Source organism: Sebastes fasciatus, chromosome 1 (genome assembly GCF_043250625.1).
Source record: "Sebastes fasciatus isolate fSebFas1 chromosome 1, fSebFas1.pri, whole genome shotgun sequence".
Taxonomy (NCBI): Eukaryota; Metazoa; Chordata; class Actinopteri; order Perciformes; family Sebastidae; genus Sebastes; species Sebastes fasciatus.
This window is the reverse complement of record NC_133795.1, coordinates 31,218,150-31,243,876: the sequence shown is the minus strand read 5'-3', so window position 1 is coordinate 31,243,876 and position 25,727 is coordinate 31,218,150. Positions and strand designations below refer to the sequence as shown.

Genomic DNA, 25,727 nt, shown 5'->3' with positions numbered 1-25,727 from the left:
GCAACAAGCACTTTTGGTTCTGCAAAAGTGGAGTGCATCATTTAAATTGTACATGAAGAATGACTCTGATCCAAGAAGGAAGGATGGGTGGGTATTGCAGGGAGGAGGACGGACTGGAAATAGATGAGGAACACTATTTGAATATAGACCAAAAAGAAAACAAATAGCTAATTATTATCATCTTTATTTGTGGAAATTTTGTAAGAAATAATGTTATACACCAACTATTAATACAATAATCTATTAAAATCTTAAAAAATGTGGTTTCATTCAACAAACATGTTTTCTTTATGTCATGGCACTGATGTTGCAGTACATACCATTGAATTATTCAAGCTGATATTCGTAATACTACAGCAGTCGTAAATCGACGCTATAATACTGGCAGATAAGCACCGTAAAAGAGAGTCTAGAGTTTGTAAAATGAGGGAGGATCATTTGTAAAGTGGGTACATAAGGAACGCACACAGGAAGCATCATCAACAAACATCCAAGGCCTTGGATAACCTGGTGGGAATGTGCAGACCTGTATCAATAAGACACTAAACAGTAACAAAAACAAAACATGCATGCACATTAAAATAGTATCTTGGATAAATAAAGGTTACATTAGAAGTATTTAACAAAGTCCTCAGCCCAGCGTGACGATGAAGGCCCTGTACACCTCCCTGTAGGCGTTTCGGAGCAGAACATATGGGAAGCAGCTCTCCAGCATGTCTTGGCTCAAGTACGGAGACTCCTCCACGATCTGAGTGAATCAGAGTTAAAAGTGTTAACACCATTGTTACTCCTTTATTTTTCTTATTGTTAACAAATTCCATTCAAACACCAAAATCTGTCTACTCCAAGCCCATTCATTTCTACTGAAGATATAATTCTTAAAGTCAATAATATCAATATATATGCATATACTGCATGTATATACAATATTATAGTTAACTGCAGCACTATTTTCAGTGATGGATTAATACACATTTGGTGTGCTAGTTAGTATTTAAGGCAGCAGGACGGTGTATGTGGGATTGACTCAAACTACAGTGCCCATGTTCATCGTAATGAAGGAACATGTCACCCAGTGCAACAGCGTGGCTCATTGATGTATTTTTAATTGTTCTGGGACAAAAACGGAGGCCTATCGCACAGAGGAAAACATAAACAATACTTCTTGTTGGGATTAATTCATTCACAGTTTTGGTATTTTCATGGGATTTGTTGACAATACAAAACAAATATTGATTACCACCAGTCTTATAATAATAAATACATTCTCACCGTAATAATTTTCCGTGACACAAAATTACTGTATTATATGTTGAGGATTTGATAAGGTTGTTGATCATTTATTCTGCATTTACTGTACTTAAGTGTGGGCTGAGATTTCTGTATTCTTGATATGGAAAAAAACTCTATTAATTTGAAATTTTACTTCCACTTTAAAATATGCATACTTACTATATAGGGTTTATAAAAAGTCCTTAATGACTTTATTGTTAATCATTAATTTATCAATGTTTTAAAGATAAGGAATAAAGCCATTATAGAAGACACTGCAGGTGTGATGGCTTATTGTAAAGAGAAAAACCTCAAATAATGAAGAGTCATATTCCCATTAGTCAATTTATAAACCTGCTTAAGTCTTATTGTAAATTTGAAAATATGTGATTATTGTACTGGGTAGCCTACCTGGTGTAGGAGCAGGTAGACGGACTCTCGGTTTTTGCTCTCCACTTTTTCCACGTTTTGTCCCAACTGAAGCAGAGTGGAGGAGGCCAGCTGTGGAATAACACAAAGTTAAAAAAAATGCAGATCAAACAACTGGAACGTTTTTACACTGTTGCACTCAACCTCAACTGGGTCAAAGGTTGGCAGTGTCTTGAGAAAGCTCTTAAACTGAAATATTTTCACAGTAGTGTGCCCAAGAAACCATTTAACCCTCGCCATATGCCTATTATATTTATGGCTTTTCTGAGATTATTTGGACCATGGCATGATAATCTCCATTTTATGTGAAACATTTTTTTTTAAGTCAGTGCTTCTCGACCTTAATACAAAGCTATGTCTTAGACCCCTTGTTACAGGGTGCAGGTCTATCAGGTATGCACTGTTCAACTGAAGAGTAATTATCCCACCTGTGGCTTCTTTTAGAGGCCTGAAGAAGTAAAACTATCCAGTATTTCACACACGAAAAAAGCAGAAATTAAAAAGTTTTGTGTAGAGGAATATTCTTATTTCTACCAAGGTTCACCTTATAACCCCTGGTTGTGACCCCCAGGAACCACTGTGTTAACTTACTGATTTGTGAAGACAGAACATTTTATAAAAATTGACCTTTTTTTATTTGAATAGTAAGAAACTTAATCAAATCTTTGCCACTCACCAGGAGAAACTCTTTGAGGTGCTGCTCAATGTTCTTTTTCTGAATAGTGAACATGGCAGCAGCCAGCTGGTTGATAGCTGTAGCTAAACAGTGGATGTTGTTGTTGTGGCCTGAGAGGATAAAAATACAAAATTCAACACTGACAAATAGAAACAACGGAGTAGCAGGTCCTGTAACCTTGGAGAGGATGTTTTCATGGCCCGACAACTAGGGAAATTTACTCGATGATCCGTAACACTTAAGAGGAAGTATAATGAGCGTACTTCCTCCGGCTCACAGACTAAATCTATTTTCAACATGCCAATGGAAAATAGAGACAAAGCAAATAATCCGAGACAAACGCCACCCTGTGCTTTGATATAAATCTCGGCTATTTGCTGCTCTTAATGTTGTAGTCCAGGCTCGGAGCCAAGCGTTTAGGCTCAGCAGGGCCACATGCCAAGAGTAACTGTATTGATGCACGTCAGCCGAACTTATCTGTAAACAAAAGTCCCTCAACAGAAACGTGCTTCTCATTAACCAACATACTTTGCTTCGAACCACGTCAGTCGGACTGGAAAGTATGATGCACAGAGATGCTAATAAGCCTAATGTTTCAGGGTGGAGTACCTTTTTTATACCCTATCAGCAGCTGGTAAGTAAAGGCTGGACAAAGTAGCGATTAGTATTTGGTTGAGGCCTGTTAAGCAGTTTGTAACAGCTGAATGTGAATGAATCGATATGCACCTCCATGCTCTCGGCTGTAGAAAGAGTTGGGATCCAGGGCCAGGCCGGGCAGGGACACAGCGATGTAGACCAGCAGCAGACTGGACAGCTTGTATTCCTCATCAACTGACGTGTTATCTGCAGGTTTTTAATAGAAAACATTAAGAGATGACAGAACGCTCTCTTTTCCCAGTGACTAAGCCATTAAATCAAGCCATCTACAGAAGTGGCACTTATAGTTTTAGAATTACCTGTCTGCATATTGCCGATAGCTGTGACGAGGGCAGGATCAATATTGCATGTCAACCCTGCAGCTGAAGCCAGCTCAAAAACGCTTAAAGTCACCTGTAAGATCATAAAGCATTAAACGAAGTGCATCTGAAATAGGTAGTTTAAAGCTCCTGCAGCAAAGAGGTGCATAATGCAGATATGAAATGCAATTTAAATTTAATGAACCGTTTAAATTTTCATCATTTGGCATTTTATTGCTGAAAAAAACCACCAAAAACACAGCTGATGTGTGCTTTGCATTTTATGGAGCAGCCACAAAAGTGACATACTGTGTAATGACACTAAATCAGCAGTGGGTGCCTTTGTCATGACACACAGGTTTTGATCTCGCACTATTTCTGGTTGCATGCATGGTTGGCCTGTCTGGGCAGAATGTTTCCACTGATGTGGTTTAGGCTGCAGAGCTGCAGCAGCGATCAGAGTCTCTCTCACGGAGGCATGAGGGGGCTGCTGACGTCTTTGGGGTTATCCTGGCCTCGCCAGTGGCACGGCTGTCATGCCTCAATCAGAGGCCAGACGTGAGTAAGGGAGGGGGAGTTCATGAGTCACAGGCACATAGATAACTCCAGAGGGAGATACGGAATTTAATTTGGTTGGTACTAGAGAAAAGGGGAGAAAAAATAGTTCCTCTGCACCTCTCATATCTACTGTTGCACATCGCCTATTGTACTACAGTATATTCTGCATTCTTAACCTCAGATGGAAATCATTTCGATTCCCCAAAGTCTCAAATGTAAATACGTTTGGATTAATATAAATACAATAATACGCCTTCAACCTAAATTCTCCCACAATAAGTCGGCCCTGTGAAAATAAACTGTTAAGATACTGTTGATAAACTGTGATGGGATGATTATTGCACAGTGAAACCCTGATTATTGCACTTCAAGTCCTCTGTGGGATCTCAGCGTATGGATGCTGTTTTTACAGCTGTAGCAGTGTTTTACCTTGATGTCAGTTTCAGGAGAGATGAAGTCTCTCAGGCACTCGATGGGACCGATCAGGTACGGACAATGCTTGTTCAGGACCTGGATTATAGGATTATATGACACAATATTACTGATACCATACACGATGGAGGAAAGACATGTATATACTGTAGCAAGAAGTCAATGGCAGTTTTCTTCCAGGTTTATATAATAATAGATGCAGTGCATGGAGCCATAATCTATTATTTTATTTTTTTCTTATTTATATTCATGAAGCATTTATTTGATTGAAAGGTGCTGATCTGTTATTTTACATATTGACAAGATAAACAGAGACACTAAAGGACAATAATGTGCAACGTTAGAAATAAAGCTGATCGGATAATAATAACCTGTTCTTTTTATTCTTTTAAAATAAAGTAAAACTGGTTTCAACTTTGACTAAAAAAAGAGAAAATCTTAATTCAAGATCCACTTACTAGCTTTTTTCCAGAGCTTTCAACTGCACCTCACAGAGTTTGGGCATTTGTCATCACATGACCTAGGTATGGAACTTCAATCACATGACAACAGGTGGTCGAATATAACTTGTATATATAAGATATACAGTAACTTGTATATGACAACTGAGAAAACTCCATCTGATGATGAAGACTGTGGGACGCAGTTGAAAGCTCTGGAAAAAGCTAGTAAGCGAACCTTGAGAACCTTTTTTTAAAAAAAAAGAAATTGTCAAACTACTATTCCCAAGGTCAACATATAACTTTCACTCTTAATTTTAAAAGTATCACATCCTCCTGTCTGTTGCACCTACACTCTATTAGAAACAGTTTCATCAGCCTATCAGCCATCTAAGTGTTTTATGTTATGATAAAATCTTGTTGGACATTACGTCGTTCAGGCAGCTCTGTGCCATCATTCTGAAGGACAGGATCACCCCGATGATGGTCATCCTCTTCAGCACGTTCTCTCCACCTAGAAGAGCATATGAAACAGATCAGAGGCTCGCTGCCGGGTGTGAAGCCGTGAAGCGGTGACCTTCAGTACGACACTGTGGGTGAATGTGTGACTAGTTGCCGTTGTAATGAATGAGAACATCACTGGGCTAATGAGTTTATCATTCTGAAGTGTCTGACGGCTCACCTGGTAATTTGCACTTGAATTAATTTATGGGCTCTAGGAAAACGAAAGTGTCACTCTAGAAAAGGTGACCAAATAATAAGATCATATCATTCCATTTTTATGAGCTAGAAAAAACAGATCTAGAAAAAAATGAGCACTAAAGTACTGCTTGATTTTGTGATTATAGGTTCAGAAGGTAGAGATAAACTAAAATACATTATTTATTTACTTATCTTTCTTTTTATCAAATTATTAGCAGCTACACAGAGATGTTTCAGGCTCTGCCTTCCTCAGCATCCTCACACACTGTTTCTAATAATTTAATAAAAGGAAAAATGTGAGAAGATAATTTGCAAATGTTTGCCCTCTGTGTAAATTCAATGGGCTTTTTGCTCCTAGCTGATAACACCCTAAAGGATTTTAAGAGTCTTATATAGATATAAAGATATAAGATATAAAGACACTGAGTAGAGCCTATTCCTTCCCTTGTTTTAATTTATTTATTTAGTCTATTTGTTCGTCTTGCACCTGGCCATTGTTAGCCTGACATACAAAGGACTGCTGGTCTTCTGGTAAGCCAAAGACATGTATGTGTGTGTCAGTCAGTATAGAAATGATAAGGGCTTCTGCTAGTACTCCTTTTTACTTTGTGTACCACCTGATCTCCTCTTGTCTGCCTTTTCCACACCTACACCTTTTAATCATTCCTTTCGTTTTCAACCCCCTCCCTCTTCCTTCAATCTCTTCTCACATTCCTCTTTCCACTTCTCACCTGTCAGTCTCTTCTTCAGATTGACCATTTCCTCGGGCTTATCAAAGTTGTTCCTCATCTGTACCAGGACGTCCATATTCTCAATCACCAGTTTCTGACAGGAAGAGAAGAAAGTGAGATAAGTGATAAAAATCACCTTCAGGTGGGAGTCATGCTGGAGAAAGGTCAGCACTGTGACAGATCTGTCTCTCAGTAAGTTCAGAGCTCCTCACTTCAATCATAGGTGTCAAAGACTGGAGCCTGACGCAGCACAGTAGCTAGTTTTTAAAGGGGACGTATCATGCTCATTTTCAGGTTCATACTTGTATTTTTGGGTTTCTACAAGAACATGTTTACATGCTCTAAAGGGACTGTTTGTAACTTCTTACACTCTTATAAATCATTGCGGGTCGGTGTTTCCTATGCGCGCTCGCGTTTGGCTACGCTGTTCCAACACAAACTACACAGAAGCATCAAAACCGCAAAGTTTTATCTAGTGAAGCCCGTCTTGCAAATCAGGGTCAACTAATCCGGCTCCAGCCCCCCAACCACGGCCAGAAGACACAGGGGAGACCGTAGCTTTGGTCTCCGGTTTCTCCCCTGTTCCTTCTGACCACGGTCGGGAGGCTGAAGCAGGACAACACTAGGATCAGCAGTGATTCATGGAGAGACCTTCGTCTGGTCAGCTAACATTACTGCCAAGCAGGTGAAATATAGTCATATTATGGTTTTAGCTGATGTGTGTCGCCTCACTGTTTTGACCGATGCTCGTTCATGTCTATGTAGAGCGAGCACAAGCACGAGCGCGAGCAACAGGACGCTGACTTTCATTGACTTTATGTCGCTGTTAACAAGCAATTTCTGATTCTTACATAGAGTCCCTTTAAATGGAAAGCTGAAAGAACATGTTTTTAGGTAGATGATTCTCTTTCTCTTGCATTCCTTTAAGACCATCCAAAGGAAGAGTGAAGTAGCCTATCTGCATATTTTAAATATTATGTAGGGTCACCAGCAATTATTTTTGGGGGGTAAAATAATCAGGGCATAAATTGAAGGCTGTTTTTTTTATCTCAGCTACACTGCCTCTGATGTTACTGCTCTCTGCCTTTGTAGGGCAGCATAGTCTCCCCGCTATACATACTAATAATACTCATCAAAGTTACCCAGGTAATTCAGCAAAGCCACTGATCTACATCCTTGCCAGAAGCCCATTGCATCATACTGTACCTTCAGCTCACTGACTTGAGAGGTGATGTGCCACATCAGGTTCTCACTCAGAAACTTCAGGCCATATGGACCAATTAGCTCCGCCAGGGCCTGTAACTCTGTTCAGAAGGCGATATGAATAATTTAAGGGTTATGATTGTGGGGAGATGAGGCGTCAACAGAAGCTTAAACTGATGTGTTTACAAAAATGCAACAACAGAAACAGGCTCAGGTGGAGACGTATTGTTTGCTTCCAGTCTAATACAAAGCTTGGCTCTCTACCAGTGACACAAATAATAAAGATTAAATTAGATTTGTGAGTGTGGCTGAATCAAAGAGAGAGAGACGACTGCAGCTATTAAACCTTTCACTCAGCTCAACATCTCTGCCTGAATATGGATGGATAAGGACGTGTGTGGTTAAAATTGGAGGTGGTTAATGGATCGGCGAGTGAGTCACTGTGAGGCACAGATACCTCACTATGGAGTAAATATAGACAATGATGATGACATTGTGCGGGGGCGTCTATTGAAGTGCAGCGGTCTCCAAGGTACCGTGTGTGTGTGTGTGTGTATGCCTTATGTAGGCATCTCTACAATGTTTGCATGAGCCAAGGACTGTAGTGGAGTGAATATAGCCTTAATACAGTCTTAAGGAGGTCCACTGCTCCTATAAGGCAGTGTGTAGGCAGAACGGGAGGCTGTGTGGAGGAGATACAAGTGATGCTGGAGTAGGTAGGATGTAAGGACGGAAGAGCGGGGGAAGATGATAAGCACTACTGAACTTTACATTAGCCAGGCAGCGTCAGAATACACTGCATGACAGGCAGCATGAAGAAAAACACCGCACACCAGCACAATAACAAGCTCCACATCCCCCTTGAGCAATTACGCTCCCTCCGCATGGGGTGTCAAAGGAATGAACGAGATCTCGAGTTTTTGAAAAGAGTGAGTCATGTCTTGGATCTGTGGGAGTGTGATCATTAAACATTAGAGTACGGGGGGCTTTTTGATTCTGTCATGTGTAGAAGCATGTGTCTGCCAGAAGTGAAAATAGAGGGGAAAAAATCTGTCTAACTGATGTCTTTTTGCTCCTCATGCAAACGTTCTCATATACAAAATATATTAAAAACTGCAGCAAGGTGTTTGTTTGTTTTTGGAAAACTTTTCTGAGATTACACCCACATGACTAAAATTCTCCATAACCTGCAGTAACTTCATGATCTACATGAATTTAATGTACAACATGGAGAGGTCCAAAAAGAAAAAAAACAAAGTGAGAGTTGTTGCTGTGCAAAGCTCTGCATGTCACTGATGGCTGTCAATGCAACATGGAATGAAAGTCAGCAAATAGCAATACACTTTATATTAAGCTTTGTATTATTAGTCTCCCATTTCCTTTATCTTCTCCTTTGTGAAAGACAGAGGTGATAGTACAGTATAGTTTGTTAATAGAGCTATGAGTATGTATCCAGATGAAATGAGAGATATACCTGAGGGCGTGGCGATATGGAGAAAGTCAAATATCACAATATTTTTGACCAAATACCTCGATATTGCGACGATATTGTAGGGTTGACCATTGGGGATTTTACAAAATACTTGCACAATGACATTTTTGATAAATAATCATTAGTGGGTAAAAATGAATAATAGAACAGTTATAACAGTCTGGTAAGTTCAGAAAATTACATTAGTTAACTGTATTGCAGCCTTTAAAAGCAGGATCAATACATTTTTGCACAGACTCTTATGTTCTGGCAAACTTATCAAGGAGTCAAAGGTCTTTAGTTGCACAGTTAAGAACAGGAATCCTTCCTCTGGCCCTTGAAGTTGGTAGATTTAAAAACATCCCGGAGGACAACAGGTTGTGTGAAGTATGCGAGTTAGGAGAAGTTGAAAATGAGTTACATTTTCTTTTGTATCGTACACACTCTGATGAGTTAAGAACTTTTATTGCCCAGCCCTAGCGTAAGGATCATATTGACATATTGATTTATGCAACAGATATTAAATTACTGTAATTAAGCTCTGGGGCCCGACCTGATATATCTGAAAACTCCTCTGCTCTGAAACTTGGCTCGTTGTCAGTAGCCTGGTTGACGAAGCAGTGCATCGTGGGACAGTGAACGATCTGGCAGTTGCTGGCCTGACGCAAGAGACACTCCAAGAACCTGAAGGGCAGAAAATAAACAAACAAAACTTCCTCAGCCTTTACTCAACAGATGTTTGAATTTAGAGAGAGTGAAGGTGAGAGACAAAGAAAAGAAGAAAGACAAACCAAGAGGAAGTGCTTGTGTGTGTGTTTTAAATGGACACTTGCATGCAGCATATAGATACACCTATATATATATATATATATCACACACACCAGTTTGTGTAGACGGTTGTGATGGTCTGCCCTCCACGTGAGTCCAGTGGCTGTGTTTGCTGCAGCAGGACGTTCTTCACCAGCCGGGTGACGTCCACATTGATGTAGCTGGAGAGGCTCTGCAGGCTGGCTGTATAGGCTCTTAACCCCGCCAGCAGGTCGGAGGGACGGGCTATCTCCTGGGTGGTCTGGTTGTAATTGGCCATTCTCACGATGATCCTGGAGAAACACGATTAACCAACGTCACTTATCACCAGGCCAGAGCAGGCTGAGGGCGGACAGATGGGACCTTAAAACGGGTTAAACGAGCCATGGTGGCATGGTACTATACTCTCATTGGGTCAGCACATTCACTGCTCCAGGGCTTCACTGCGGTTGCATTTATTTTTTGACAGGGCCCTTTATTCTCTCTCTTTCTCTCCCTGACTAGACTGTATTTACAATATTGGCTGTGTAAAGGACCAATCACTGCGAGCTTGCTGCTCCTCAAGGGTGCTAATTTTAGGGTGACAGGGGAGATAATCATCAGCTAAAACAGAGAGACTACGCAGAGCATATACACAGAAACATTAGGTTGCCCTGGTACCAATCCCTAATCTAAATAACAGTTAGCACTAAAATGACACAGAGCGAGAGAGCGACATGATGGATCTCTTCTCAGATTTTTAAGTGGGTGCAGCACAGCCTGACACAAAGGAATCAGATAGAAAAGCAGTGTTCATTGTAGGGATGGAGGAGACATTTCACAAGAGACAAGCTCCAAATGTTTCCTACAATTGTCAGGAGGACAGAATGTGTAGTGTGTAGATCTGTGAAGAGCTTGAGATGCTTTTGAGTTTTCCCAGTGCTCTGTCACATCCTGGTCAGCAGTACATAAACAGTGAAATTACATCTTTATGTTAGTATACTGAGAAACAACTGTACAGCACATTTATGCACTGGCAGAGGAAACAATATTACAATGTGTTCCTTTCACAATGACAGCGGGCGCTCATGTCAGTTATTAGCATATTTCTGACAGTAATTGTTTACGGAGCTGCTGAAGTGACATATGCAAAAAAAAATCAAAACGCTTCTACTGCACATGAGATGAGGGGAAGAAAAAATTGTAACTGTCACCTCAGGGACTTTCTATACACCCTCAGGACTCATCACATCATGCACATGTTTTTTTAAGAGGAATATAATAATGCCCACATCCCCACTCAGCGTACTCAGAGAGGCGTGTCTCCAGATGGGAAAGGAGGAACTCTGTGGGAACGACGATGTGGTCAAAGACAATCAAGTCACTGCTGAGGCTGTAGGAGGAGCAGAGCTCTGTCAGCATCAGATGCATCTTGTCCATGCTAGGAGAAGAGGGAGAGAAGGGAGGATAAAAGTCTTTAGGACAAATATTTTGACAATGACTGTTAGTATGGACGTGCTTTTCTCAGACAAATAAGGTCATAAACGTATTAAAGAATTGTGAAACATCTCCAAACTGAGGCATCGGGGAGGAAAACTGAGAGGAGGGAGAGAGACAGAATTACAACTCTTCAGACTTAACTAGGGAGCTTTCTGACTGTAGCTACATACAGAGTATGATCAAAACAATGACAACGCCAACATGAAATGTGCTGCCAGTAAAGTGCTTTTCTAATACACTAAGACATTTGGCTTTTTATTTTCAATAGTTTCATTCAGTACCCGTCAACCCCGACTGATTCAATGTGAAGAGCGATGAAGTTCAGAGAAAATAAAGCCTTGTAGGCGAGAACATTTTAATCCCGTCTTCCTGATAACTTCAGGAAAGAAATGCATCATAGGGTGAAAGAAATCATTTGGAAATGTCAGCAGATATTTAAATATTTCTACCAACATGAACTGCATTAGCCTACTTCCAACCTTGGCAGAATCGTGCACCGTCAAATGTTTATTTAACTGCACTTTGGCCGGAACAAGTGCTGTTGATAATGCTAAGTCTCCAGAAATCAGGGATGGGAATCACTTTTCTAAACTTCTGCCAACTCACTAAACTTGAAGGATCAGGCAGAGAAACAAAAAGAAAAGCTGACTTGGTAACAATGCTCCGGTCTTTCCTCAGGCTTTCGGCGCCTGGTTTCTCTTTCTGGACCTCTCCCTTCTTTGGCACCGGCTTCTTCTGCTTTCTATGGCGAGCTGCGCTGATGGCCTCGGCACAGTGCTTGGGCTGCAGCTAAGGGGTTATCAAGTGGAAAGAGATGGATGCGGAGAAGGAGAGAAGAAGGGGGGAGAAAGAGAGAGAGAGAGAGACAGAGGAAGGAAGAATTCAGCCAAGCAAATATTGAGTAACATGCTCAAAGACAAACATGGGAGGTTTGCATTCATGTTGGAAGCATTCAGTCAAGAAGTAAACACTTTCCTCATATTTTCCTCAGGGGATTAGAGAAAAAACACAGCATTAATCAACGCCAGAGATTTGGACCTGTCTTATCATTTTATTCTGTCCACTGCCTCCAGCTAAAGCCACTGATGCCAAGCTGAGACTAGTGAGATTATATTTGGAGTTTGGCAGAATCAATCTGCGCAAGATAATTTTTTTTTTTTTCTCTTTTAAACCTGAAATAGACTTCACCTGGTCATTGAGGTTGTACTGCTCAGCACATATCTCTAACACGACACTGCTGGTCTGCTTGGCAATCTGCTCCAGGAAGGTCACACACAGGCGCAGACTCCTCTTCTCCATTGCCTCTGTCTAGACACACAAACAAGTGCAGTATGTGGGAGTGTGCATATAATGACAGAGGATACAGTTGGACATGTACGAAGGCACAGAAAACTCCTGAACAGGCATGTTTTCTAGTTACATTTAGTCTACTATTTACTGTATAAGAACTGTTTTATTTCTGACTCTCTAAACTGGAAAAGGTTTCAACCTATTAAGAAAACGACACGTTGTTGCCATGATGCAGCTGGTGACGTGTGTTACAAAGTGTTAGAAATCAAACTTCATGCAGAGTGTAACCAGTGACTTCAATGCTTTTCAGCTGATGATTACGTAAAAGATTGGTGAGCAAATAACTGAACACTGACCTCTTCTGGGCAGAGAGGGTGGCCACACTGGCTGAACTGAGAACAGACAGACGGGAACGCCATGAGGTAACGCTTCATGGTCATCTCCTCACTGCTCTGGACAAACATCTTCTCAAAGACACGTGGGTAGTAACTGGGAAAACAAACAAGAGAATAAACAGTTAAGACATCAAAGAGAAGAGAAGAGAAGAGAAGAGAAGAGAAGAGAAGAGAAGAGAAGAGAAGAGAAGAGAAGAGAAGAGAAGAGAAGAGAAGAGAAGAGAAGAGAGAAGAGAGAAGAAACTGACCCGAGTATGGACACCTCAGATGTGTCCTCCAGAAGTTCTTCCAAGCTGTCCACCATCCTGGTGTGAAACTGAATCATGTTCATCACCTTGGCTAAGTCGGGGTATTCCTTTATTGGAAGAGGGGCCTTGTTCACACTTGTGTAGGCCTAAAACAGAAAAAAAAAACTTAGGGCGACATTCACTGAGTTTTACAAAGACAACTGAATATTGTGTGATATTTGAAATGTTGCAACAAATATACCTGCAATCTCAACCAGTCCAGTCTGAGTGCTCGGAAATCAAACTCCTCTTTGTTTTCCACTGCAGAGTAAAATTGAATTCATCATTATAAACATTTAATGTCTTGCGTTGCATTTTAAAAAGAGAAAAATTTTGGGTGAAATAATCTGAAATAATCTGTTTTATGTGATCACCTTGTTTGATTGACAAAGCGGAGAGGGTTGAAACGAACGCAGTCATCAGGATGGACTCCTCTTCTGGACACACGTAGATGTTCTACAGAGGAGAAAAATATTCCTAAATTCATGCTGTAGAAGGAGAATAAGGGACGCATTCAGGGATTAAAACACTGTTGGCTTTCCCCTTTCTGTTACTGTCTGCACCTCAGTTAACAAAAGAAAAATGCACAGAATGCTATGTTGCTCTTTATGCTGTATAGTACATGTATATAGGTACCAAATGGTGTAATGTAATGAAGTAATATTACTTAAGTTACAGTACTTGTGTTTTTTTGGGAGTAGCTGTTCTTTACTTGAGTTTTTATATTTCTGTCAATTTTCACTTTTACTCCACTACATTTCCAAAATAAAATGTGTACTTTCACTTTCCATCTTGCATCTTCGTTACTCGTTACTATTGCAAGCAAGCAGGTATGGAGAATCAGTGGTCCTAGCTTGCAAGTAAGATCATTCACATGATGGGCCAGTGCAAACAAAGTGCTCTCAAAGCCATATCTAAGTTTCAATTTCTGCTCGAGTCCAGGCTGCATTTCAGATGATGCTAGTTGCAAATACGAGGGAAGAAAAACTGGATTTTGCTCTTTAAATACGTGAAGTTGTGAAGACCTAATTTTCCTTCAAGTGTAATGTAGCCACCATTTTTAATGTGTACGTGTTAAAAGGAATAATGAGGGCACGGTCACACATCCGCGAATGCAGGCGAGTGACCATCACCTGCTGAGACGATTTTCAAACTGAAAGTTCACTAAAGTTTCTGCATTTCGAATGCAAAGATTCAAATTTACTTCGCAACCGGAGGTGAATGTTTTTTTGCACTTTTGCTTGCGTAAACTTCATAAATCTCAAAATTCTGCTTTTTTATTAACAGCATTTACTTCATATCAGAAAATTACTTTTGATACTTAAGTACAGTAAATATCAGACACATTCAGACTTTAACTCCAGTAATATTCTAATGTGTGACTTTAACTTCTACTAAAGTCATTTTCTGGTTAGATATCTGTGCTTTTTCTCAAGTGTGGCTTTCAGGTACTTCATCCACTAGTGCAGGTACCTGTATGGTGTCGTTGAGAACCAAGGCATCAAACTGTGACAGGTACTGGACGTGGTAGCGCTGCACTACATAGATGTACTTCGTCATCAGACCTCTTAACTTCTCCATGTGGAACAGCAGCTCAGCCATCTGACTGGAAAAACAGAAAAAGCTAATCAACACCAAACATATTCACATTTTATTACCATTCATAATTAAAATTTGCATAAATAAGCCATTGTAAAATCTCTTGTACATACTTTAAAATAACTGCACTACTAAAAACCTACATGGCTGCTGCTCTGTGGAGAGACATCTTAAGTTGCAGCGAGGGAGAACTTGCCAGATTTTTGCACACTAAAACGATACAGCGTGACCTCCACAGTGGTTTACTTCCTCTGCACCTATGACCTACTTGTCAATGTAGTCCTCGGGCGTCTTTATCTTTGGCATATTCTCAGAGTGCCTGACGAGCCACAGGACCTCGTCACGGGAAAATGACAGAGCCATGAAGACAAACAGGGCCTTGGGGGTTTGATTGGCACACAGAACAGAGAAGGAAAGGGAATGTTAGGAAAGAGTCTCAGCTAAGATTGGTAAAGGTCATGATTACTGTGAAACGCTGGGTCATTCAAAGGAATTCACCCCCCTCCTGTCCAAATACTCCCCAGAGTCCAAGATGACTGGAAGCTGGATCAAAGATGCCGTTTTTCACGAGTCACGTGACCAGAATTTCATTTTGGACTTATAACTTGCGGTAATGAACTCATTTAAATTCCTCGAGCACAGCTGTTATGCTCATTACCTTTGGTCCCAGAAGTCCAGGTTCATCCTCCAGAACTTTAAATAATTCCTTCAGCGCTCCTCTCAGAAACTGCCTCCTCTCTCTGTGCACGGCTCCACTGGTAATAACACAGGAAATAGACATGGGCTTTTGGTTCCCACAGCTCATTTCAAAGTAAAGACACATCAATGAAGATTTATGACACAACAGTTTTAAGAGTTTTGCTTAGTTTCTTGTTTCCAGTCTCACCTGTTGAGTAGAACGTGCTCACGACATTCCTTGATGTCTGCAACTCGCTTGTTGTAGCTGATAGAAGAAAGAAATAAACAAATGTGATAAGAAGCTAATTAACAATCTAAACATTTAAAGCACTTATTGATGGATTCATTCTAAGGGTCAGGGAATATTGACCTTTTTCAAATATGTATCATCTTTGCAGTGGATTCAGTTTCTTCCGATACTCTTATGAGGAAATACAGATAAGTCTAAAACCGGAATCAGTAAGTACTGTACCATAATCTCTAGTTTATACTGTACATTATATCAACTTCTTCACTTTTTCTCTCTAACTTTTAGTCTATAATCCATGCTCGTCTTAAATATAATGACACTAAGGTCTCAACCCTCACTCTCATTATTATTTTGTTTGTTGTTTGTGGTTTTGAAATTGTTAAAGGCCAATTTCAAATCATGTTATTGCCATAGTTATTTCAAGTTGGTCTAGCTTCAGCTGCATATCTAGCAGTTTCAGGTAAAGATATTTTTAAAAATGTATTCTCCACAAAACTTGCTAGAATTTTGCATAGAGCAATTTTATATCACCTACTTCAAAAACGGCGCTTAGCAATGTACTGAAGCTTGTGCTGCAAACAAATGATTGTTTTAAAACATCATTTTCCCCTAATTTCCCCTTAAAATTCATCCCTAATTGTATTATATATCTGTAATGTATCTGGCAGTTAAGGCTGCTGATATTGGCTCTTAATAACCAGAATTAATGATCAATTAAAGAGACCAGACAACAGGTCCTGAACAGTTCAGTACACTTTAATACTGGGAGGGTAATGAGAAGATACGTCTTTAAATCAGTTCTCCTTTGTTAACGGTCTGAAATATGAGGTTGCATTATCTTGCCTATTGCTTTTGAAATTTGTGTTCATCAACTAGGACTACTTCTCACACTGTAGCAGTGCAGCGTACATACCCTTTGATGCTGAAGAAGAGGTCCTCGGAGACCTTGTGTATGTTGAGTACCTCATCTCTGGTGAGGACGAGGTAGAGGCCGCTCCGCAGACCCATCTTCCACAGCTCCTGGGAGGCCTGGTTTGTATTCAGGCTGCTGTGGCACAGCAGGAAGCCGACTACAAGGAGCACAGTCAGCAACATTTATGATGCAACCTGTGGGGCTGACACTTTAGTTCTGCATCAGTTTACATAGTCATTAATTGGGTTTACGAATCTTTTGCAGAAAATTGTGGTCTGAAATTTTTAAGCATTTTTTACTTTCACTCGTCAAAGTTTTCAAAATGTTAAATGGCCGTAACCAAAATGGAAGCTGTTGGAAATGTTTGGGATTTCAAAACTAACAACAAAGTGCTGCCAAGTCATGCCAATAGTCATTTCTGTACATTGCTAACTGGCAATGCGTCTGATGGTAGCATCTTTCACAAGCAACAGTCCTAAAGTCCTATTGAGCAAGATGTATGAAATGTGTCTAAGCTACAACGGGGCAAACATCTTAAATTGCTGCATAATGTTTCTATATTTGTATAAAGTGAACAGATAGAGGAAGTCGTCATTCAGGATGAGTAATACTTACTAACGATCCACCGCTCCATCACCTCCATAGACAGGTATTCACAGGCCATCTGTGGTGTACAACAAGCTTATTAACTGCCAATACAGACACATTCACTACAGCCTTGTACTAAGCCTACTGTGTGATGAAGTAAATCCTGTCAGTTAAACTATATAGTAGCCATTTGCATCTTCATTGCTAATCTGTTCTTGATCCACCTTCAGAAGAAAATCAATTTTAGATTGATTTGATTTTACACCACAGAAACCGCCGTGTGTGATGCACAGTATTTTTTCTTTGTAGCTATCAGTATTCTCTATAGGCTTTAAATGAGGGCCGTCTTTTGCTTTCAAATATATGGTATCTTTTCAAGAGAAATTGTTGCCTGGAGGTCCCTTTCTTGGCTGAACTAGTGGCTCTTATATATATATATGAGGAGGCCACAGGCAACAGGGATCATAACATTAAATCAAAGTGATCATAATGGCCTTGTTCTAAAACAGCAGTGAAGATGAAGAGAAAGATGAGTAGAAATAACAGTTCAGGGAAGAGCAGAGAGGTCAAAAGTCGATTAAATAAATATTTTTCTAGCTCTATAATGGGACATAAAGCTACTAATGTTTAGTGTGTCTAGCCTTCAAGACAACATATTTATTGTTATTGCATCATTTAGCTGTGACACCTTCTCTCATTTCTATGCCCGACATCATTGCAAAAAAACATACTTCCTCTCTCCTCCCTTCGTCAGAGATAAATATAGGAGGAGAGGTGATGGGAGGGCGGACTCACTGTGTCACAGCACGCTGGGTCCAGCATGGCAGCTGGAGCACTGAGCAGGCTGAGGAGCTGGGCGTTCCGCCACTGCTCTGCTGGCAGGTTCCTGCGTGGGTAGACCATCTTCAGAGACAGCAATGCCGCCGTCACAGACTGGGAGAGGGACAGGAGAATGAGAGGGAAACAATGAGTGAGGAAGATGGAGAGAGGCAGAGACAGAGGCAGAATAACAGAGATATATAGAGAGATGGCAACACTTCACACCAAATTATAGCAACAAAAAAAAGAAGCTGGAGGCTTAAAAGTTTGTTTCTTGCACATATTTTATGATCCATCACACAGACCAGTGTAACGGCCAGTGTTAAAGAAGTAAACAAAAGTGATGAATCATTTGTATTATTATTGTATAATTTGTACTGTATTGTGTTGTCATGTGTAAAGCACTTGCAAGGTACAGCGTCCACATACAACCGACTACTTTGACTGGCCTGCACAGAGCCGTGACCTCAACCTCATCTAACACTTTTGGGATGAGCTGGAGGACCGACTGCGGGCCAGCAAACCAAAAAAACACAAGGCTTTCATCCAGGAGCTCTTCGTGTATCGTGCATTACGTTACATCAGCTGTTCTTGTCCCCTGTTCACAACGTTCAGTGTCATTTTCACTTTACAAACACAGTAGTTTTAAGCCCAACCATGTTGTAATTTCCTCAACCTAACTATAGTGGTTTTATTGCCTGAACCTAAGCACATGTTTTTGTTTACTTCACAACATTGAGCATATGTTTACTGCGACCGAAAAGTGACGCAGAGGGCTCGTCAAGCACGTGTTTACTGCGTCAAAAAGGAATGACGTTGAGGGGTCTGACAAAGCGTCAGTATATGAGGAGTTGGGATGAGAGCATCTCTATGCTCTTGCAACTGGGTATCACGCCTAAGCGTGTACTAGCCCCGCCTTCTCCATCAGAGGATAACGTGTCTGTGTCACGTTTTGCCTCGCTGAGGCGTAAATACTGCACACGTGTATGAACGTGCAGGGGACACCAAAACCACTCATTTAGGTTTAGGAAAAACGTCATGGTTGGCCTTAAAACAAGTACGTAAGTACAATACGTACAGAAACAACATAACATAAGTATGGAAAACATGTCACAATCTTACAAAACAAAACATCGGTCTCCTGGTTGGAAGTCCCGTGTTTGTTTGAAGGCTACATGGTGTACAAATTACACGCCAAAAGCAAGAACAGTGTTCTTATTGCACACTTTTGTATTGAGCATTATCGTGTCTTTCATACTCCTTTTTGTGCGCCTGGGCTGCATGGGAACAAATCCCTGCAGCCAGGTCGCAAAACTGTAGAAAGCCTGTGGAGGCTGTTAAAGTCACAAATCAATAATAATGGTGTTGGAATGAGATGTTCAACAATCACATTCAGTATGGGTGCAATTTGTGGGTGGCCATCTAGTGCAGTACTTACACCCTAAGGTGTAGTGGTGTAACAAGATAAAACATAAATGTGTAGCAGTATCACTGTGTAGCATTTATGTTCTGTGTTTAAATATGCATTCATATTTGGACAAAGTTGAATTAAACTGAATATTTAGTTACTTTAATGTGCTACCATCTATGTTTTAATTAAAGCAAATCACCAACTGCGTTATGTAGCTTTGTACTGTGCTGTCAGCTTACCCTCGTGTGAGGGCCAAACTCCTCGGTGAGCTTCTTCCAAGGATGCTCATACTCCACAAACATCTGGCCGAGCCGCGGGTAGGAGGGGTCACTGCAGGATTCATTACAGCATGCAATTAATCAAGATGAAGGGAAAGAAGTGGGACATTATAATGATACAGCACTGCCAAAACTGTGTCAATCTAGCATTACCTACAGGAATTTTACTGGTAATAAAAATGTTAAATTTCATAAATTACATAATTTCTACAGCTTGGCTTTCCAGGGGCTGAAATAATGACAGGCTGAGACTGTTCCCTCTCAAGGGGAGAGCTGTGTGTGCAAGTCAAATGTCACATTAAAATGGACAGTATGTGTTCCCTGCTCACGTCTCAAATTGAGATAAGCCTCCTTCTGGAGTGTAAAAATAAATATGCAAAGTGAGCTGACTCTAAATGTCAGAAAACCACTTGGCACTCAGAAAAGGTTAGCGGTGGGCTGTTGGTGTCTGCGGCAATTAAGATACTAATTAATTCTGAGGATCAGAGAGATAGACGTATTGATGGATGTGGAAACTCATAATGGCTTTTATTAAAGCGCTTAAATTAAGTGTTTGTCATAGATAGAAATACAACCTCACTGAATGCTATCTTGATCAATAGGCTGAGTAAATGCAAAACACATCCATCCATCCATCGCTTCCATTGAACAGTTTCATGTGTTCTCACCCGCTCCCATTGGTCATCTCATGGGCACAGTTGAACATGCCCACCAGCGCCTTCTTGTCATCGATGCGAGAGAGCGTTATGATAACAGACGTGTAGGTGATGATCAGATCCAAGTAGTTCTTGGTGAAGTCAAAGTTGATCGCCTGAAATCAAAATTTCTAGACGGTTAGACTGTTATCGGGTAATTAAATGGGTGTTATCAGTGGTTAGCTTCATAGATGTGGGTCAGAAGGTGCCTGCTACACCCACTAGTAGGTTTGATCATTGATTCATATGGATGATCACCGAAAGAAGGAATTAAAGAAGATGACAGCAACATCTAGCGCCCGTTGTGATTACGACAGGAGCAAAAGCGGAAGTCAGGCGCTGTAGTATAGACAGCCTAAAAGCAAGACATTTTTATTGAACATCAGGAATGGAGACAATTATTAACTGTAGGTTTGAAAATATCAAAATCTGTTTTATTTTTTTTTTGGTTAAAAAAAACAAAAACATTATGTATTGCCTTTGGCATTTGTCAGCATATACATTTATAAGGATCAGCTGAAATCTTTGGAATATAAAACACACCCTGCAAGTGGCTGAAAACAAGAAAAGTGCTTGACCAAGCCTTATTTAGCCATATGTTAGCATAAATATGAGCTTTTGGAACATACCAAGCATGCAGACAGAAGTGGGTTATGCTGAGGGAGTAGTTTGAAGGATTTAGGTCTTTTGTTACTTTATTCCAACCTGAACACCCGTCTCCATTGGGATCTATTGTAACTGACTGAATTCAAATTCATGACCACAGCCGCTATTCTCCCTCACTAAGCAAACTACAGTCACCTTTCAAGCCCAGAGGTTTATGAAAGATTATTATAGATTTGGGGTGAAATATTTGTCAGTTTGAAAAGGAATAACATCACAGAACCTTTTAAGGCTGTTCAAAGGTGAATACAAAATGTGTTACGACTGCAATAATAATAGTTCATTCAAAGAGACTTCACTATTTATTGTGACAAATGGGTCTGCAGTTATTTGGTTAACAAAAAAGGTCCTGCGCTGAGAGATGCTCCCCAAATAAATCAAAGCATTGTGAGGTGCTTAAAATGCCCACATTAACTGTGCAGGTTAGATCACAGGAGACACGCACCGCTGAAATATACAGTGGGATATACGTAATGTACAAGGCAAGAGGTGCCACTTTAATTATGATAATAAAAAAAGTGACAAACTGAACAGGAGGAGGCTGTGGGCGACGAGGAGAGAAAACGTAACCTGCAGTATGTAGCAGGAAGGAGTAAACAGCATTGTAGCAGATTGAATGGAAAGAGGAGAATTGAGTGACAGCTTGTCAGAAATCAGCAGATGTTGTTCATGTCTTATAAATAAATAGAAAATATAGTGTAAATGCTTACGATATCAAAGAAGCACTGACAGGCATCGATGGTGTTCAGCAACTCATAAACGTGGTCCTGAATGAAGAACAGAGGAGGATTAGATTAGAAAACAGACAGCCAAAAAGTAAGATGATAAGCCTCAGAAGTGATTTCTTGAACACATTATCATTTTTATAGAGTCATGTAGCCTAAAAGCCATTACACATTTGCATATTTCCATAACATCATAATTGAGTTATTCTCAATCTTACAAATACAGATGATGCATTGGCCTGGCTACGACCTCCATCACAGAAACATGCTAATGTGAAGGGAGGTGCAACAAACTACAAACTACAGTCGATATTTGGAATAAAGTCAATTATTTTCCTATATAAGAATAAACAACTCTATATGTAAATTTATTCTGGAATCCACAACATCAGAAGGAAGCAGAGAGAAAGAACAATGCAAACACCATCTTTGTTCTCTATTATCAGATTTGTGTTTTCATAAGAAAGAAAGAACAATGTATATTTACTTTTCATTGTTTTTCACTATTTGTTAATTATATTTCTGTTTCTTCCTCTGCTGTTGTTATGTAAGTTCTTGTCATGTTAAGTGACAAAAAGCAAATCTGGAATTTAAAACTTGACAAGAAAGAAGAAAACAGAGAAAGACGATCACCCTGAACTCTATGACATCCAGGAAAGAGTCGTAGTAGCTTGATGCAGCGGCCAACACTTCAGATTTCTGTCGCTGTATGCTGGTCAGATTGTGCTGCAAAAAACAATAATGAGAACTTTTCATTACTGGTGGTCAGGTATTAAAGAGTCACATTGTGTGTCACATTGTATGCAAATGTTTACATGAAATAAACAAATATATGAATATAGTATGAACACAATAACAGATAATTGTATATCATATCATGCAATATATTACCATAGCCCTGCAACTGTGTGAGGCATATCATATATAGGGGAGAGCGGGGTCGGTTGGGACACTTTTGTATCTACGCCTAATAGTCTATTACTCACAGACTACTTAAGCAGTAATGAACATAATTTGATCCCTGAACAGATGCAGGTGTCTGCTAACCATTTCTCAAGTATTTTAGAGCGCAACCCCAAACGTGAAAGGTACAATTTGTTAAATGTTCAAGGCCTCCCCAGGACGATTGGGATATTGGGAAGGCCGGTTGGGATGCCTTGTTCTGGGCTAAAAAAAATATAATTTAAATTGAGAAAATTTTAGTCTAAATTTGAATACTTATACATATAATGCCATGCGTTCACACATTTATTTGAGAAAAAGAAAAAAAATTGTAAAATCATTATATTTTCATAAATCCTAACCGACCCCGCTCTCTCCTACTTCCAGTAGAGATTGTGTTAACGAGTTTTGGAAGGCCAGAGATGACATTATGGGTAACGCTCATCATTTTTGAACACTTTGTTTTCCCAGGTCAGTTTCATGACAAGACATTTGTTTTCTTGAGATCAGAAGATAGATTTGTGATGACAAAGACAATAACTGTCAAACAGGATTCTTGTCAACTTGACCTAATGTCATAACGTTTTCAGTGGATCACACTTCATTATTTACTGACTGAGGACAAACAAACCTTTTTGTGACAAGATCCCAAAATAAAAATGTCATCCTCATAACAAAACAAAAGATGAAAAATAAGTACAAACACGTCCTTGTGTAGAAAGCAAGCGGGAAGAAAGGGTTGCAGTCACACTTACGATGTTTCCTCTGAAGTCAATGTTGGGGAATTTTTTGTTGATGTATTTGACGGCGGGCTCCAGGGCTTTATCGGTCAGGAGGGATGGCCGTGTCTTGGGGTCTGCACAGGTCTGTAACAGAGGTTAGAAAAAGATAAAGATGTGAGGATGTGATGTGATCAGTTTGCACATCATACTGTAACGCTCGGACGGATTTTTGTCATATTTCACTCGGGAAGTTGTGGCAGTTAAATTAAATTTTCATGCCCTGCCATCATACTCTGGGTTCTCTTGACAGGATTAAATCGTTTCTATTTTTTTAACATGTTAAATGACATCCAGCCACTGGTCATTAAAGCAAGTTTGTCAGAAGAAGAATCCACAGACTAGTAGTGAAGATTGTGAGCAAGTACAGGTAATAATGCTCTCCCAACCTCCCTCAACAACCACCCTCAAGGTGACCTCGAGCAGGAGAGTTAACACTGAGCTGCTCCTGTGAGGCTGTTTAGAAGCCGACAGTAGACGATTGTGTAGCAGCTCCCGAGTGTGAAGTCTGACTGTGAAAATAAAAAATGCATGCATGCTCAGCACATCTTCACTGGGCTCAAAATTAGACTTCTCCTAATAAATGCAGTCATAAAGGGCGTGCATACACAATAGGGTTACAGAAAGGGGGATGTTAGTGCGTCTGCACAGTACACACAACATATTCTATTTTCTCACGAGGAGAGTATCACTTCCTGAATATCAGCTCCAGAAAAGTCTGGGTTGTCAAAACAAACCAATCATACTCTCTCCAGACAGTTATATTAGTTAATCGCAATCTCTAATTTCTTAATTATATATCACTGGTCTCTTTGCGTCTAATCTGATGTGTGTTTCACAGAATTCAGTTCAGGGTTAACTGAAATGTGAGGTGAATGACAGCTCAGACTGACTTCCTGTTTGCACTTCCTCTTTGGAGAAACAAACTCAGTTGCAGTTGGAAGACAGCGCTGCCTAAACGACTAAGTACACAGTTGTTACAGTTATCTCACATCATTTCATCTCTGCACTTTGAGTTACAGCTCCGGGAGAGTTTCTCATTTTGAGATACAGTACATTACTGGATTATTACTGGTGGCTTGCATCCTTATAAGACTCTGTAGTACTTAAACATGTACTTTAACAAGTACTTTAACATGTTTGGCTCCGTACAATTACTATTAAATTTATTGTAGATACAAGATTGTTATCTGTACAATTGGGCTCTCATTAACTCTATGAGCTCTCATTAACAGTCCTATGGAATCTGACAGTAGAAAATTATGCATACAATTCTGAATATGATTCAATTTCAGTTTATTCCTGAGCAGTGAGTAACTATGTACTGATATAGTTACTATATATATAGTATATATATCTTTGTATTGTGTAATAACTGTACGCAGGTAAACATTTTGAGAAAAACTACCAAGGCGTAAGCGTATGATGTGAAAGTCAAGTTCCTTATTTCTGTTACACAGACAACTCGCCTCTTCCTATTCTCCCTCACCTTCTTAATGTAGTTCATGCGTATTAACACCCCACTCCCTCTTTCATTGAGGATGGTGAGTTTTTCGGCCAGTTTCTGTTGGTAGTCCATTGCTCCAGAAACACTGCACCTCTCCCTCCGTTCGAGACTTTGAGCCTTGGCCTCCTGGTGCTGTGTAACGGTCGAACCCTCGGAAACAAGTGCACCCAGCCTCACCCTGACAATAGGTCACATGGGGCTCATGGTGGGGGGTGGAGCCATGAGCTGAGTGTGAAAATCGCCCACTTAATGTAACTGTATGTCAAAAGGTGGATTAAAAAATGTATAAAAAGAAAAAAAGAAAAAATACATAAAATTACAAACTACAAACAACACTTTGATATGATGAAAACATATTATTTAAAATATATTGTTATGCAAATGAATGTCAATGTCACCGTTTCCTCTCTGTTAAACTGCCTCTATTGTTGTGAACAGTTGCAGCTACTTCCTCTCTCACACTCTGTAAAAGGACTCCTGTGAACGAGGATGGCAGAAAGGTGCAAATCATATTTATGTTACTCAAGCAGAGTGCACTGAATGTAATACTTATTACTTTTAGTATAAACTAACCAGTAGCCAGAAAAGAAAACCAGGAACAGGGATGAATTTTCAGACCTGTTTAAAAACCACAAGATGGCACTATTTACTAACGGACTGTGTTTCCTGAATGAATGGGGGATCAATTATGCAACAAACTATATCACAAAAATGCCTTAACCCACACAGGCTGGTAACAAAGGACAAACCTG

At 40.1% G+C, this 25,727-nt stretch overlaps 1 protein-coding gene across 1 annotated transcript; it reads right to left on the bottom strand.

Moving 5' to 3' along the window:
- Window positions 1–168: 168 nt before the first annotated feature.
- On the bottom strand, window positions 169–25,181 carry nckap1l (NCK associated protein 1 like). The gene is made up of 31 exons (XM_074643447.1): window positions 24,958–25,181; window positions 23,445–23,555; window positions 22,381–22,473; window positions 21,733–21,789; window positions 20,333–20,475; window positions 19,626–19,716; window positions 17,952–18,089; window positions 17,184–17,232; window positions 16,569–16,725; window positions 15,614–15,670; window positions 15,386–15,482; window positions 14,996–15,105; window positions 14,602–14,734; window positions 13,503–13,584; window positions 13,331–13,389; window positions 13,090–13,235; window positions 12,803–12,935; window positions 12,345–12,464; window positions 11,806–11,945; window positions 10,966–11,097; window positions 9,752–9,970; window positions 9,424–9,554; window positions 7,403–7,500; window positions 6,197–6,290; window positions 5,195–5,277; window positions 4,321–4,401; window positions 3,334–3,427; window positions 3,104–3,220; window positions 2,378–2,487; window positions 1,684–1,773; window positions 169–748 (listed from the first exon to the last, which is right to left on the bottom strand). Exons 1-31 carry the CDS (start codon window positions 25,045–25,047, stop codon window positions 632–634), a joined length of 3,372 nt encoding a protein of 1,123 aa, XP_074499548.1. The 5' UTR covers window positions 25,048–25,181; the 3' UTR covers window positions 169–631.
- Between the last annotated feature and the right edge of the window lie 546 nt (window positions 25,182–25,727).